General features: G+C 39.1%; 1 protein-coding gene and 1 long non-coding RNA gene across 2 annotated transcripts in view; one reads left to right on the forward strand and one right to left on the reverse strand.

Moving 5' to 3' along the window:
- Window positions 1-15,812, forward strand: part of LOC122663985 — a 53,481-nt gene extending 37,669 nt beyond the window's left edge. Inside the window, exons 4-11 of the mRNA XM_043859654.1 lie at window positions 5,006-5,091; window positions 5,209-5,765; window positions 5,900-6,424; window positions 6,542-7,376; window positions 7,494-7,724; window positions 7,847-7,971; window positions 8,165-8,598; window positions 14,318-15,812. Coding sequence (XP_043715589.1) covers window positions 5,006-5,091; window positions 5,209-5,765; window positions 5,900-6,424; window positions 6,542-7,376; window positions 7,494-7,724; window positions 7,847-7,971; window positions 8,165-8,598; window positions 14,318-15,424 — 3,900 coding nt within the window. The 3' untranslated portion in view covers window positions 15,425-15,812. The remainder of the gene's footprint in view (window positions 1-5,005; window positions 5,092-5,208; window positions 5,766-5,899; window positions 6,425-6,541; window positions 7,377-7,493; window positions 7,725-7,846; window positions 7,972-8,164; window positions 8,599-14,317) is intronic.
- Window positions 207-837, reverse strand: LOC122663986. The gene is made up of 2 exons (XR_006333256.1): window positions 741-837; window positions 207-261 (listed from the first exon to the last, which is right to left on the reverse strand). It is a non-coding gene; the product is annotated as an uncharacterized LOC122663986 (long non-coding RNA).
- Window positions 15,813-16,349: the final 537 nt, after the last annotated feature.

The following is a 16,349-nucleotide window of genomic DNA, read 5'->3' on the forward strand; positions in this document are numbered from 1 at the left end:
CTCAACAAGAAGAAAGCCTGGGCATGATCGAACACCTTCGCCATCTCAATCTCTCCAATAATTCCTTCAATGGAACTCTACCCGCCTTGTTGTTCAATGCTTCTCAGCTTCAATCACTCACTCTCTCCAACAACGTCATCTTTGGTTCGTTGCCGGAGTATGTCGGTGGGCTCAATAGCCTCAAATTTCTTATGCCTGAGGCTCGCCGGCTCTGTTCTTGGCCTCTATCTCTGCCTTTATGTGTTTCTCCAACTCTATCAACTATAAGACAGAATCAACAATGAAAAAGGAAGGGCATCCAAATCAATCTAAAGCAATGATAAGTTGCAGGTCGATCTAATTAGGGTAAATAAAATATTCAATCTACTGCAATAAAATGTATAACTTGGGCAAAGTATACAAGGAGCAAACTCGGCTCCATGACCAAGGCGAAGTAACTTGGGCAGTTTTCTTTTCAACGCAAAAATCTTCAGAACTCAAATTGGTGTTGAGGTATGTTAAGCTATTCAGAGACGTTGCAGAGCGATCAGAATCAAACAACCAAGACCTTACTTTTCCTAAAGGTTTAGGTTCTAATCGGGTTTCTCGGACTGCAAACACATTCTCCGAGTTGTCCAGTTGCAGACGGGGAGAATCGAGTTGGGAATTTGAAGAAACCGCATGGACCTTAGGGAGAGAAGAATCAACCGAATCAAACAAAACGATTACAAAGATTACTACAGATTGCAAAAGCAACAGACTTTGTTACTCATTAGCTCTGCTTCTTCTTTTGCAGCCCTTGAAGCTGTTCTCTCTGCAAGCAATCTTCATCTCAAACACTCTGCAGTCCTCAAACCATCATCTCCTTCAACACTTTTTTCCCTGAGAAGAAAACCCAGAACAGAGCCGAAAAGAAGTTGTAACCGTTCAATTGGATAGAGACAAATAGAGAAACAGAGATTGCACAGAGAGAGAGGAGGGATGGGGCCTGGCCGCCTTGGGGGTTCAGTTCAATCGTTGCTTTATTTCTTCTTGAAAAAGATAGGAAGCTGTGGTCTGTTGGATGTGCACATGAAGATAGCTAGAAGAAAAGGTTCAGGGAACCTCTAAACTGATGCATCTATTGATGGTGCAGAGTGGTGAGTTAGAGGTGGAAGTGGCGGTTTTGGTCTTTCTTTGCCATGGATTGACAACTAATTAAGGCCTTATTCAGAGTTCAGACCGACATAGTGGTGTTCCCATACCTGCAACTCATCTTCCCCAATCGATTTTGGGAAAGATGAGTTGCAGGCTTTTTTTTTTGGTTTCTTGTTATAAGGGCAATTCCGTCAGTTCAAGTCTAATTTTTAACAGTGTTAGTCATGAACTGATGGAATGGGCTTATTTGTTACCGTTTGCAAACCTCAGGGGGGTACGCAGAATTTTCCAAAACTGGGGGGTGAATATCCTTTCGTCAAACCTCAGGGGTGGTATGTGTAAATTTCCCAAAAAATAATGCTGACTATTTCGCAGTTACTGGCAGTCAATGAGTCTTGCACCGGGTTCAGGTCTGAAAAAGACCAAAAAGACAACAGTGACCCAATAACCCCCAGAACCATGCTTTACCCACCTTCATCTCCCTCCCTCTTCGTCATCCCTCTTCCTCTGGCTGAAGCTTCCTAGGTTGTCTCTTGGTGTGGGGCTGGTAAGGGAATGATGGGTTAATTTTTATGTTGGGCAAGTGTGTTGGACTGAGAGTCCAGCAAGAAGGCAAAGAAGAGAAAGTGGTGTTTAAGAGATGTAGGACTAGACTTAATTGGGGACATTGTTGGAATGATTGTCTGTAGGTTAGATGATGAAAAGAAGGAAAACTTTAGGTTGCCTGATTGGTTTGAGATGTAATATATCTCTTCATCTCTTATAAATAACGAAGAACTATATATGATTCTGTAGAAGTTGAATATTGACTAGAATTTGACCAAATGACTTGAAAAGAATGTGAAGAAGAGGTTAAATAGAAGTTGCAGTTGGATTGATGGTATGAGAGTCCTCTTTTTTTTTCCAATCAGTATACCATACTTCAAGTATCTAAAGGGACAGTTCACTCCACTCCCTCTCCCATTCCTAATCGTTATAATTAATGTGAGCAATTTCTTTTTCTTCTTTTTTTTCAGGTTTCAGAATGAGATAGCTACTGCCCTAGTCTTGGTGTCATTGTGGCTTTTAAAAAGTGGATTCTCTGCATTCTTATTTCTAAAATTTTTGTGAATCTATTAAACTATATATGTTAACAACTTGTAGAATTTCTCTTGTAAACTTCTTCTAACCCGCAAACAAAACTTATTCTCCCAATCCCCTTCTTGATGCAACAGTGAATTACATTGTGTTATAAAATTTTCTTTGAATGTCCCATGATTTCCTTCTTCCCATTCACCAATGGAAATGAAAAGAAAAAAAGAAGTGAGCTGCAAAAACTTCATATGAATGTGATATTAATTTATCTGAAAGTTTGAGCATTTGTTTAGTGGTTTATGTCAACTTAAAATTGAGATATGTATTCTGTGAATCATAATCTGGTATGACTGTATCAGTGAAAAATGAATCAGGTTCTCATATATTTCCTATGTTTATCTTGTTTCTATTCCTGAACAGAACTAGAAAAGAAGCTTTATGGTGTATATTAGCTATGGAAAAAATTTCATATGAATTATTTGAATTAGTGAAAAGTGGTTTAGTCAGCACCGGTAAATCTAGTCAAATATGGAGTGTATTGATGTAGAGCACCACACTTGTAATACAGAGTTTTTAGTCCTAGCTAGGAGTAATCCCACTGGGAACCAGGGTAATGGGGTCACACACAAAGGCTGGCCGATTGGGTTAGGGTTTACTAATTTAGGGCAAAACTAGGGTTAGGGTTGGAGATTGGGAAAAGGGTTTATAGGGTATTAGTGAGCAGGTCTAGAGGGTTATTATGGTATAAAAAAGTTAGGGTTTGGATGAGTTTTGAAATTCTGCAATTTTGGGCAGAATTGAATTTTAGGGTTTTGGGTTTGGGTTTTAATGGAGCAAGGAGATGAAGGGGTTAGAGTGGGAATTTGGGGCTGAAACTTGGATCGAGTGTAGGAGGGGATGGGAGGGTGGTTCGATGGTAGTTTGTTGATGATGATTTGAGGGCTTGAAGGGGGTTGCTTGAAATTCAATCTATGGATTGAATGGGTAAATTGCAGGTTTAATGGAGGTTAGGGTTTAATGGATGGAGGGGGGGGGGGTTTGGATTAGGCCTAATGAAGGGAAAGGCTGGACAGATTTTGAAGGCTTGGGTTGGAGGATGAGAAGAAAGCAGGTTTAAACAAAATTCAGATTCAAACTTACTGGATTTGAAGAGATCAAAGGCAGCAGCTTGAGAACTTGAAGAAACCTCCCGATTTTCACGATGCAAGGAGTCGCAGGAGTCCACCTACCCTTTACCACCTTGAGATCCACAAGGATGTACACTCAGAGAGCAATCGGCTATGGCAGCAGCAAGCTTAGAAGCAGAAAATTAATTATTTGAACTATGGGGGAGCCTCCCACAAAATCTCTATTTATAATAAGATGGCCAAAGGCCTTACATCGAATTAGCTTAGGAATAGGGCCTAAGTCTGATTACTAAAACACTAGACATTGAATCCTAATACAAATCTGATCCAGTCCTCCAAAAGAAATCATGGAAGGATGGAGAAGTTTTAAAAAAAACAACCTAAAAAATTAAAACAGGTAAAAGAGTATTTTATCCTTAGTCACTTAAAACACATAAAATAAACTAAGTATGGGAAAGACAAGCTCCAACAAAATACAGCAGCAACAAAACAGCAGCCTCTTCAAGGCTTTTATTCTTCTTCCTAGTGCTTGGACATGCATCAGTTTTATTTTTCATAACACTCCATGGCAATGTAAACATAGTTGTCACGTCATCATGGCGATCCAAGTCGGTGGAGGGGTATATCGACATGTCGCCCGCCATGGCGATCATATCGATCATGTTTTATTTTTTATTTTCTCTATTTTTAATGTCATTTAGTATGCTTTAATATATACCCTATAAGATCAAAAATTAACATGAAAGTGTACTATTAATCTACTATGGTTTAAATCATGAAAGTGTAATATCCATTAGTGTATATGAAATCATGGATTATCAAATAATTAATAGCAATAGTCTTGCTGATAAAAAAGTTGAAAAATCATAAGAGTTGAGATATGATTCATATGAAAGTGACTACAAAAGTAACAAAACAAAAAAACAATTACAAGAACGTAATTTATATTGAGTGAATAAAGCTAATAAACAACCCATCTAAATAAAAAAAAAATTGCTGATGTGAATATGTGATTGTGTATTAGTCAATAGTGTATTAGTGTTTTCTGTTTGATGTGTTTTTTAATTTTTTTTATGTCAAGGAAAAAACATTAAAATAAAAAAATTATTGTTAAAAAATTAAGTTTTATAATTTGAAACAACCATGTCGCTCGATATGGCCATATGTCGTGGTATAGCGTCCATGGCGGCGCCATAGCGACGACATGGAGGCCATATCGGTCGATATTCTTACATCATCCATATCGGTCGATATTCTTACATCATCCATATCGGTGGTCGATATGCCCACTTCTCCAGCGATATGATGCCATGGTGCCACCATGCTGTCGATATGGCCACGCCATGACAACTATGAATGTAAAACAAATAGAGTCAATGAGTTTGACTTACACTGTTGATAACCTTGTTAGCTGAGGTTTGTTATGTATGCAAACAAAGTAGCTTTACTCGTGTCTATCTGCAACTCCAAAAAGGGAAATGGGCAGCATTTGTTTAACATCAAAGAATCTCATCTTACCAGTAAAGTGTTCCTCCCAACAGAAGACATGTACTCAGTGGAAATTCAGTCATCAGTTCATCACTTATTTGGGAGTGCATCCTCATTAATAGAATATGTGCCTTCTTTCGCTTCAGATGTATTGGTTGAATAAATACGTGTGCTGATTATCTTTGTATGATCTGGTGCAGGTAAAAGTTTGTGATATCTGTGGGGATGCTGGTCGTGAGGAAATGCTTGCTTTTTGTAGTAGGTGCAGTGATGGAGCTGAACACACGTAAGCTTTATAGAACCTTTGACTTGTAATGGCATACATGATGGATTTATAGATCTGCTGAGTACATGCATATTCCTATCTTTTAGGATATTTGACATTGTTATTTCTGTAAAACAGTTATTGTATGCGAATAATGTTGGATAAAGTTCCAGAAGGTGATTGGCTGTGTGAAGAATGCAAGCTCAAGGAGGCAACTGAAACACAAAAGCAAGATAAATTGGAAACAGTGTCTGGTACCTCCAAAGCATCATGTTTGAATGCAATAGATAAATCTGGAGGTGCAGGTATAGTTAGTTCTAAGCTTCTTCAAAAAGCGGATGTTAAAGAAGCAAAGTTGGATGCCAAAGATTCAGATGCTGAAGGAACCAAAGTTGGTCCCAGTCACGTTCTCCCTGCTAAGCGTCAATCAGACAGTATTGAAGTTGCTTCAGTTGTAAAAAGGCAGGTTCATGAAACAAGCATTGGATCACCGACAGCATCCAGCCCAGGAAGAAAAGCTTCACTGTCTCGAGAGAGTTCATTCAAGAACCTGGATAAGGGAAAAGTTAAGCCATCCCAGCCAATCCCTTTCTCTGGGAACCACACTGCCAATAATTTTCAAGATACTGCAGACTCTCCTACAATTTCGGGTCATAACTTATCAAGGATACAATCGCGACTTCAGTCTCCTCGTGGTAAGCTTTATTTATAGAAGTCTTCATGAGACAGAATTCAAAGAAGCAATTCATTTCCAATACATTCCTAGTTGGAAACAGCATGCACTCTTTTTTTGTACTCAAAAAGTCTGTAAATCTGTGGGTTTCTACAGGAACTCTGTTGAAGTCAAATTCATTCAGCACTTCAAGTTCAAAATCAAAAGTAAAATCGATGCAGGACGATGTCTCTCCAAAGAAAAAACTGGCCAAAGAGGTTTCTGTGAATGACTCAAAAAAGCAGGGAATTGTCAAAACAATAAGCAAATCTATGTCCTTCAAGACTACACTAACTGGCCGTTCAAATGCAACTGAAGCAAAAGTTAAAATGCTTCCTTCGAATTTCAACCGAACTGAGGATCTGAAAGGAATAAAACAAGCAAAAGAGCGGAATTTAGTTGAAAGGAAGAGTTCTTTTAAATTGGATCGCCCACTTGTCAGTTTACCGACTGCTCTTTCCAGTGTGTCTAATACAAAGGATGATCAAAAGACTACATTTCATGTTGAAACTATGCCATCACATTCCTTTGCCGCCAATTACCGTGATCTGAAAGCTGTTCAACCTGATGGAAAATTGGAGGCTTCTATGAAGCCAACAAGTCTTCTTGGAAAAAGACGACCAGAGTCTCCAAATTCTATGGGTAGACCTATTTCTTTCTCTTATATTTAACTGCAAATAGCTATTCTTATATTTTGTTAATTTATTTTTTATACCTTGTGCTCTTTTTCACTGTGATGATTTTTTTTTTCTTGGTCAGCTGGATTTGGTGAAGGCAAGAGGCTGACCTCAATTTCCACCAGTGTGCTTGGAGCTCCATCTTCTAATGGAAAGGGTACTTCTGTTGAACTAAAGCCAAGACAAGCTGTCCCCAAGGAGGAACCTATTTCAAGTTCTACCTGGAATGGTCATAAATCTGGCAGCAAACCTGATGCAATGCAAGATGGCTTACCTCAATCTGGGGAGTCTACAAACCAGGAAGGAAGAACTAGGGAGCCTCCCATCAGTCACTCAAGGCCAGTTGGAGGTCAAAAAATTCGTTGTAACAAATGTAAAGAAATAAGCCATGCAGCACACTGTTGCCCCATTGGCGGTCCTCGGGACTCTGTTGTTAAAGCTTCTTCTACAAGAAGTTCATGGGAGGTGATGGGTAAAAGTACTAAACTGAAGGAGGCAGTTGAAGCTGCTGTACTGAAAAAACCTGGACTATACAAAAGGAACACATTGGGGGATCAATCTGATGAGTTATCCTTGTCAAATACTGATGTGAACTGCGAAGCAGTTCCTAAGGACCAGTTTTCTACTCCTTCAAGCTGCGTGAGGAATTTGAACTCTGGCGAAGGGACCAATGATGGGTGGGAGATTATTGGGAGCCCTGCTAATGACTCAATTAAAACCACTAGTATTGATGTGAAGCAGCATGTTGCACCCCCAATGGAATCGTTACGCATCTACAAAGCAGCAGAACTGGATGCTGCTGCCACTTTGAATGGGATTAAAATGAAGCCCTTCATGAGAGAGTCCCATATTCTAGCTTCTGCAGGGACTGCTCAATCACAGTTTTCAGCTATTCCAGAGCATGATTACATATGGCAGTATGATACTTTCTTACTGACATATTACATTATTTTTGTCAAATATGTGGTATTCATCCTTCTATGTGCTTTGCATATTTATAAATCTGATTGTGTGCTTCTGTCACTTTCCTGCAGAGGTGGTTTTGAGGTGCAGAGGAGTGGGATGCTTCCTGAACTCTGTGATGGGATTCAAGCACACTTGTCAACTCGAGCATCACCCAAAGTTCTTGAAGTAGTGAACAGGTTTCCTTCTAAAGTCCAGATGGAGGAGGTACCTCGTCTAAGTGCATGGCCAGTACAATTTCAGGAACACCCTGCCACGGAAGATAACATTGCTCTTTACTTCTTTGCCAAAGATCTTGAGAGGTTGGTTTTGGATGTACTCTACTTTGAATGGTTCGTTTGTATATCATCTTTTTCTTAAAGCTAGACTTGTATCTTCCATGCTGATGCAGTTCTGTGAATTTTGATTTTGTCTCCTGATACAGCTATGAAAGGAGCTACAGGAGCTTGTTAAATAATATGATTAAGAATGATTTAGCTCTCAAAGGAAACTTTGATAGCATTGAACTACTGGTTTTCCCTTCATTCCAGCTACCTGAGAAATCACAGCGTAAGGCATTAGCATCAGAAACCTAAACTCATGTTGAACCATATACAGTTTCTCCATGCATGTTTGTCCTTGCATAGCATTTTTATAAAACATTGACATTTTATTGAGCTCTCTCTCTCTCCTATGTAGTATCTCATCATATATGATTAGGTTTTGTCTTTACTAAAAAACTTGATCTATCTGTTCTTTGCAGGTTGGAACATGCTATTTTTCTTTTGGGGCGTTTTTAGGGGAAAGAGGGTTAATAACCTGGAACGCGTACCTGACTATGAAGAGAAGCTTTCTCAAGTCAGTGCAGATGTTATTCACTTGGATCAAGATTCATCAGATCATGTGATGCCTGTGTCTCAAATAAATTGTTCATCTGGTAAAATGGATGAAGATTTATCTTCATTCAATGGATCATCTGGTGCACAGCAAGCAGCCAAATCTACTGTCTCATCAGAATTTTTATTTTCTGGAGGATTGGATTTGAACTGCGAAGCAAAAGTATCTTCTCCTGATCAGGAATCTCTGGATTTTAACTCACATTTTGATGAGCACGATAGTGGTCTCAACACCTCTCCCTTGTCAAGGGTTCGAACTGATGTCCAATGCACAGAACTGAACAGCAGTGGCTTCCTACTGGTAAATGTTCATTTCTTGTGCTATAAGATAGTCAATTTTCTTTTCAAGTGTTTTTGCAACAAATGGTTTAATTTCTGTCTTACCCATGTGTGGAGATATGATAGAACAAGCTAACATCTTTGCCCTGGAGTTTATTTATCATAATAAACTGTTTGTACTGTACCTCATGCTGTTGTGTAGAATATCTAGTGCAATTCAGCATAAATAACGTCAATTTGTTTGCTTTGCATGCTTGGTCTTGCAGTTGGAGGACGGAGGATGAATGATGCTAGTAGATTTACAATATCTGTGGATAACGGGGTCAAATAGAATAATAAAGAGAAAAGAAAAAACAAAAAGATTTAAGCTTGATCACCAAAGGGTGGGCCTTGGTGCAACGATAAAGGTTGCTCCATTGTGACCAAGTGGTCATGGGTTTGAGTCTTGAAACAGCCTCTTTGCGAAAGCAGGGGTAAGGATGCGTACATTATGACCCTCCCCAGACCCTGCACTGGCGGGAGCCTTGTGCATTGGGTACACTGTTTTTATTTAAGCTTGATCTGTCACACCCCAGCCCGGTTAATAAGGGCGTGGTGTGACTGGATGTCATCTGACACCCAATCAACCTCTAGAATCACAAGTACAGTACTCCCATTCACAGTTTATCATAACACAATAAATCAAACGCAACGGAAGAGAATAATTAATAATGATAACAACAATAAATAAGGAGATCTGGGTGATAAACTTGATATTTTATATAGATTGAAACTTGTATTACATCTATACAGTTTTCACAAAAGTAATACAAGTCAGAAATATAACAGCTACCATAAGCTCTACTATACAAAAATAATGTATAAATACAAAAGAGAATAGCCTGCTCCGTTAGGCCAGATCACAGGAACGCGCACGCATCGCATACGCAAGACACATCATGTACTTCAAACTCCTGCACCACACGACCCTCATCGGTGTGAAAGTCTAAAGCAACATCAGGTCCAACATCTGGTTTCTCAGAACCAGCCATACCATTTGAAAAAGAGGGATCCACTGAGCCCAACAAGGGAAAACATACAAGTAGATGCAAATAGTCCATGATGCATGTCCTAAACTAAGCATGCAACTAGCAACAGATCTAGGTCTCACGAGGTTTAAGTGCTACTGTAGTAGGTATGATTTCTCAGTCCCGGAAACGCACAGGGTCACCCGAGAATACCACTCTACTACGATGAAGACCCGCCAGTTCCGGAATGTACACATCAGACCCCGGCGGACCCTTAATGCTAACCCTACTGTTTGTTCCCATTCTGGTAGTACTCTTCAAACCTGGGAGAGTGAATGGCATTCCAGAATTACCCTTCAGACCTACAACGGGTTATCCAACACCTCACCCTTGTTGGCAAGGGTCGTAGCCTTGGGTTTATGACAGCCTAACCATATGCATTTCTAATATGGATGACATATGAAGCAGTAGATAGTATAGTAAGCAGTTTTAGCATCATTTGTCATACACATCATTATAGATCACAGTAAAAATTATGCGAATGCAGTATGAAATTAAAACCTATAATCATGCATTCATCTAATGCAAAAGAAAGCTGCAAACTACATGTCTAATATTTCTATATTGATGCATGTCAATGGCAGCTAGCATAAACAACAAATTAAGTAAAGAAACGCTCTCAAAATATGTCCAAAAATCTCTTACCTGGAGTTGGATGACTGTACAAGTCCGAAGATGATACAACTCCACTACAATCTCACCCAACAGGAAATTACAGTCCTAACAGGTAGCAAACATCATAAATTAGACACTACATAAACCTAGAAATAAGCCCAAACATCTAGGATCCAAGCTGGGACAGCAGGGGGTCAACCAGATTCATAACTACCCTGAATCCAGTCGGCCGTAGGGGTCATAGGCCTGAATACGGTGGGTGAAACAGTGGCTGATTTTTTAGGTTTAGCACATGGATTTTGCCATGCATGGAACCTAATCCCCTAAATTAACTTCGGGAAACCCTAGGGTACTGCCATGGGGTCATTTTTACCCAATTGCATGTATGATCAATCCATGGGTTGCAATCATAGAAGATAATGAAAAGATTCTTGAAACCCCTATGAACATGGTAGATCATCATAGAAAGAGGGAAAATGGGCACAAGGGGTTGGAGGTACTACCCAATTGTGTTGGATTAATCCAATTGAGTTAGGGTTTAGGGCCGTAAAGGTCAATCTATCTAACTATGAGAAGGTTGGGTTGATTGAGCCATAAGCTCAAATGGAAATCAAAGGAGAAGAGAGGAAAAGGAAATTCCAGAATTTGGAAGGCCCACCTACCTTGTGTTTGTTGTGTAGAAGGTAGTAGCATCCACCAATGATCCTCTCCCAAGCTCCCTAAACTTCAATTGCCAAAGATTCACAAGCCCTAGATTCTTTCTCCCTTTCTCCTCTTTCTCTTCTTTATCTTCTTTTATTCCTTGGAGCAGAAAACAAAATTGCCTTAGGTTGGAAATGAACCTCAAAAGCTAAGGACATCATATATATGAGGGGACAACTAAAGGCTGTTTGGTTCAGCCATATGAAAATCAGTTTTTAGAATTAATTTGTGTAAACTGATTAAACCATACTTTGCAGCCTTAAAGTCCCATGTTTAAGTTACGGGTTAGACATAACATGACATAATTGAGGCCCCAGGCATGTTGGCACACAGGCAGCCCTGGATCACAGGGGATGTGGGTCCCACAAGAGAAAAATTACATTTCAGCCCCTATTGCACTATTAAAACAAGAGTCCTATATGTAAAAATAAGTTCTTACCTAAATCCGGCCTATGAGATTGTGAGGTTCTGCATATGCTCAATCTAGCATGTTTGACATATGAAGCTTATGTGCTTGGACCCGACAAGTTCTTCGGATTCAACGATGGCTAATGTGTTGGCTCCCCGGAATCCTCCATAGGCGAGTCAACGGATTGATCCGAATCCACCACCGATGCCGCCCACAACATAGAGGCAAGCATGGACACTGAACCAAAACCCGAAATCATAAAAGTTCAAAAGGTTCAAATTAGAGGTGAGTCTCACATGATCACCATGAATGGAACTAAGTTTTAACCACAAACCACTTGGGGGAGAACCATTCCTGTAACCATAATAAAAAACTAAACCTTTCCATGCAAAATATGTTATTACAATTACCAGACCCCTTGTTCCCTGCCCATGATTGACTTTGTAGAAGACTTTCTAACATGGTTAAAATTGCATTTAGGAACCTTTCTTAAATGCTTGACCCTTTTCCTAAATAAATAGAACTACTAATTTAAAATTAAACCCAAAATAGGACTCACAATCTATTTAGACTTTCTAAAATAGAATTCCCATCACTGATTGATACTCGTTTAGAAAGTTGGTCATATCTTTCCAAATATAGCTTAGAGTTGCAATGTTTCGGTCTCATTGGGTAGTTAATATGCTACAAAACAACTCCAAAAGCATGCTAGAAGGATGAGTTTTTTATCTTCCAAAAATAAACCCAAAAGAAAGTGATGGAAATAACTAATTTACTGTAATGCTCCCAAACACCATAGATGATTGAATGGCTTATCAAACCATAAGAATTCTTTCTCTAGAGTGCTCCCACTTCAATGAAGCATCACACATTTTTTATATTATGAATAACATAATTTTGCTCTATTATATTTGTTTGATATTTTTGTTAATGATTCTTTTGATGCATTTGGAGCAAAAAATTTTCCTTTATTTAATAATTGACTTGGAAAGTGATATTATTCAAAATTAAATGCTTATGTTCTTCCCCTCCTAACCATAACTAGAAGGTAGGCAGGACAAATTCCTGCATGTCTAATAGACACCAGAGTTTGAATTGAACACTAAAGGTGATACCTACATTTCAAGATCGGAGTCATCATTTTGTATTCTGACAGTGTTTCTGGGACTTGGACAATCTATCATCCTACAGATGGTCCCTATATTGTGCGGCAACTTGAGGCTCTTTTAATGTGTTAATTGATTGGCAATTGTAAAACTACTTTTTTTTATTTTAAACACTGTACAACTGAGCTTATTATTCACTAAATACATCAAACCTCTACTACAAATCTGTCAGCTCCTAGTCCTTGTTTCCTTGCATAGAACTTGCAGATGTGTATTTGAGTCATGCAGTTCTATAGTCTCATTTGTTGCTTTGTTTGGGAGACCATGCTAATTTCTGCATAAATAGTAAAAGATAAGTTGAACCTGCAACCAACATTAGTTGATGGTGTATATGAACTGATAAAGGTAGAGGCTCAGTTCTAGTTGCTGTTTTAAGGTGAAAAAGACTATGCAGCTGGATGAACCAATGACTAAATTCCAGCGACAATTCATTGGGAGAGATCAGCTTTATAAGTTATGGAAAAAGTTTCCCATGGAGCCAATGTACCATACACCCTTGCATATGTTTTTCTTACTAATTTCCTTTCTCCTCCCCTTACCATGCGGGCCCCATGTGGATGATACCGTTCGCCCTGCTGCCATGGTGGCATGAAGAACCCATCTCCCATAAGTTATTTTTAGTTCCTTGAGTGTTTGATTACAACCTTTCCTCAGAGCCTGTGGCTTTGCCTCTGGAGCATTCTCGCTATTTTATGATCTCCTTAACCTTTTATATGTTATTTATGCCAAATCTTCTTTCTGCTATGGTTGTCAAGGAAACTGTATTCATATTTTGCTTACAATAACTTGCTTGCATATTGGAAGGTGATCTCGGTCTAATATATACTAGTAAACATTAACTTGGAGATTGAACCTCTGCTTTACAAAAAGAAGAACCTTTGCCCTTGTTTGTACCACAAGTATTTTTATCACCAAAAATTACTCATGCATCTGAGTAATCATAATGAATTATCAAATCCATTGAGGAAGGAACAAGTTGTAGTTTTCATATAATGTTATAAAAATTTGATTAAGACGGTAAGTCTACAGCTCTATTTTTGTAATGTTGTCTCAAAATCCTATGCTTGAGGTTGTCTTCAGCCTTCCCTACTCGATGCCAAAAGAAATAAGGTGGCAAAAAATAATAAGGTAGTAGCTGTTGCAAAAAAATAAGGGCAAAACTTGTGTATCTTTTTTTACACAGTATCATGCTATTGTAAATAGGGATGTAAAATGAATCAAATTTACATATCATGCTATTTGGATCAAATTCGAATCGAATATAACACTATACATATCTGCATCCACATCTGTTATTCGGATAGTTTCCGGAAACCATTTTTTCGAATACGGATTCCCCTAAACACACAGGGACACAAATTGAATTCTGATTTTCAACTATCCATTTACATGACAGACAAATAGATTTATGATTTATGTTTTTCTAAATGTGAAAAGCGGAAAATGCAAAGAACTTCACTTCTGCATGCAAACATCTGGTGCTTCATGCCAGGGGCCATTACATAAAGTTGAATTAAATTTGCCTTCTTTATGGACAAGTCAGAGCTTCTTACTGCTTAGGAAATGTCATCCATATGCTTCAACTTATTGGTTAATGTTTTTCTGATGTAGAATATCTTGGTTGGAATAGTCATAATAATGTGGCACTCGTTTATTTATTTATTTAATTATTATTTTTTGGAAGCCATGCTCTTTGTTGCAGGCAAATGTGGGTGTACTATGAAATAAATTCACCTAATAGCCTGTATAATATTTTTTAATGTGTACTTGTTTTGTCTGTAGGTAGAACAAATAGATCTAGAAAGCAAACCGGAGGTAGGGCTTCGACCAACTGTACACGTGAATAGACAGAATGGTTCCTTCGTTAAAGGTAAAATGGTGTCTACGGGCCTTGCACAGTGGGATAGTTCAATTGATGGACAGGATACTCTGTCCATGTCGAAAACACTTCCCATTGATACTTCTCATGCTCTAGGTGTTGGTGTGAACAACATGAGTAATGAAAATATCCAGGAAAGAATAAATGACCGTAGCAGAGATCAAGTGAGAGTTCTGAATAAAGTGAAGGATGAGAGAATGGTGGACTTGGGAACTGCTTGTGTGGAAATCGCAGTGACTGACCGAGTGGAGAAAGAATGCAGCAGTTGGGATTTCAACAGGAAATGTCTGCACCCAGACATTGCACAGATGGTCTCACCAGCTTCTGGTGAAACTTCAACTGCCAGAAGTAGAACAGTTCCATGGAAAGAAAAGATGGAGTGTAGATTAGTTGATGGAGAAAGTGAAAGTAACCAAGCAATTCCATGGAAAGAAGAGATGGTGAGTATATTAGTTGATGGAGAAAGTGAAAATAAGAAGATGAAGCAGTGTTTCAGCGAAGAATTAGTTTGTAGTAGTTCTAAGGGGCTTCCTGGATTCCCTGTCAAGGAGCAGAGATATGATGGAGCCTATGAGAATGTGATGATCTCTGAGAACTTGAGAGCTACTGAAAGGCATTTCTTTCCCATGGATTTTGGTCCTGTGAGGGACCACAGATTTGGGAGTACCTCTGTACCATGGATGGTTCGATCATCAGGTGAAAGGGATGGGCTTGAGTCGGAAGCCCCTAATCTTGAGCTCGCTTTAGGACCAAAACAGGGAAGACTGGCTCTTTTTGGCCAGACGATCAGTGAGGCAAATAACAATGACAAGCGTCTAGAATCACTGATGAAAAATAAGGATAATGATGATAATTGTGAGAGTGCAGGATCTCTTGCACTCTCTCTTGCCTTTCCTTTCTCTGAAAAGGAGCAAATTGTGAGGCCTGTTTCGAGGATGGAGCAAATTTTGCCTGAGAGGCACCAAGTGAACACTTCGCTGCTTCTCTTTGGTCGCTTCTCTGATACTTGAGAGATTGTAGTGCTAGCACACTGTAAATTACGGCACATGGATGCTCCCCAGTGTATATCAAAGATCATCAAGGTCCAAGGATGATCTCTTATGGGTTCGACCGATGAACCCACTCAGTTGTTCATAGCCTTTCATATCCTTACAAAATCCTTTTGTATCCCCCCACCCCCCTCCCTTTTCTTTCCCTTATTTTGGTTCTTCATTTACTTTTAGTTTTGAGTGATAGTTAACGGCTGTTTGTATATAAAGAGAATGAAAGCCGCCAAATCTCTAAATGTCATGCGGGGCATTGCAAAGGATGTCTGTAAGTTGAGATTCCTCTTTTTCTCTTTCATTCCTTTTTCTGCCCCCACAAGTTTTTCAATCAAGTATATAAACATTCTCCAGATATTGTACTGCTTTTCACCAGGGTAGTAGGGTTTGAGCAAGGAGTTGTCCATTTTAAGAGCCCATTTGGAGGGGAGGGAACTGTGTGCCCAGCTTGTCAGGTAGCTCTATCATGCCTTAAAGCATTGTGCTTATTGTACATGTGCGCTGTAGTGAAGACTGATATTGTAAGCACACCTTGTGATAAATTCAGTATTGGTAAAGCATCAAAGTACATGCTAGGCAAGTAAAAGGCAGGATCAGAACGTGAAGGATGGATGCTGTGATCTGTTTTTTATCGGAAGATCAAGGCACCTACCTGAAACTATGTTAGAGACGTTCAACTCGTCAATTATAAATGATTCCAACAAAATGCATACATGCACCTGATGTAATAAAAAAAAATGATATAATATACTGAGTATTGGGAGGGAGCACACTGAGTAGTCCCATGGACAATAATCAAATACCTACCCTGAACAGATTCTCTCTCTCTCTCTCGTTTGTGAAGGGATACATCTTAGTTTTGCCCTAGCTCTGAGGGTATGGGTGTAAAGCT

Source organism: Telopea speciosissima, chromosome 6 (assembly GCF_018873765.1).
Source record: "Telopea speciosissima isolate NSW1024214 ecotype Mountain lineage chromosome 6, Tspe_v1, whole genome shotgun sequence".
NCBI classification, from domain to species: domain Eukaryota; kingdom Viridiplantae; phylum Streptophyta; class Magnoliopsida; order Proteales; family Proteaceae; genus Telopea; species Telopea speciosissima.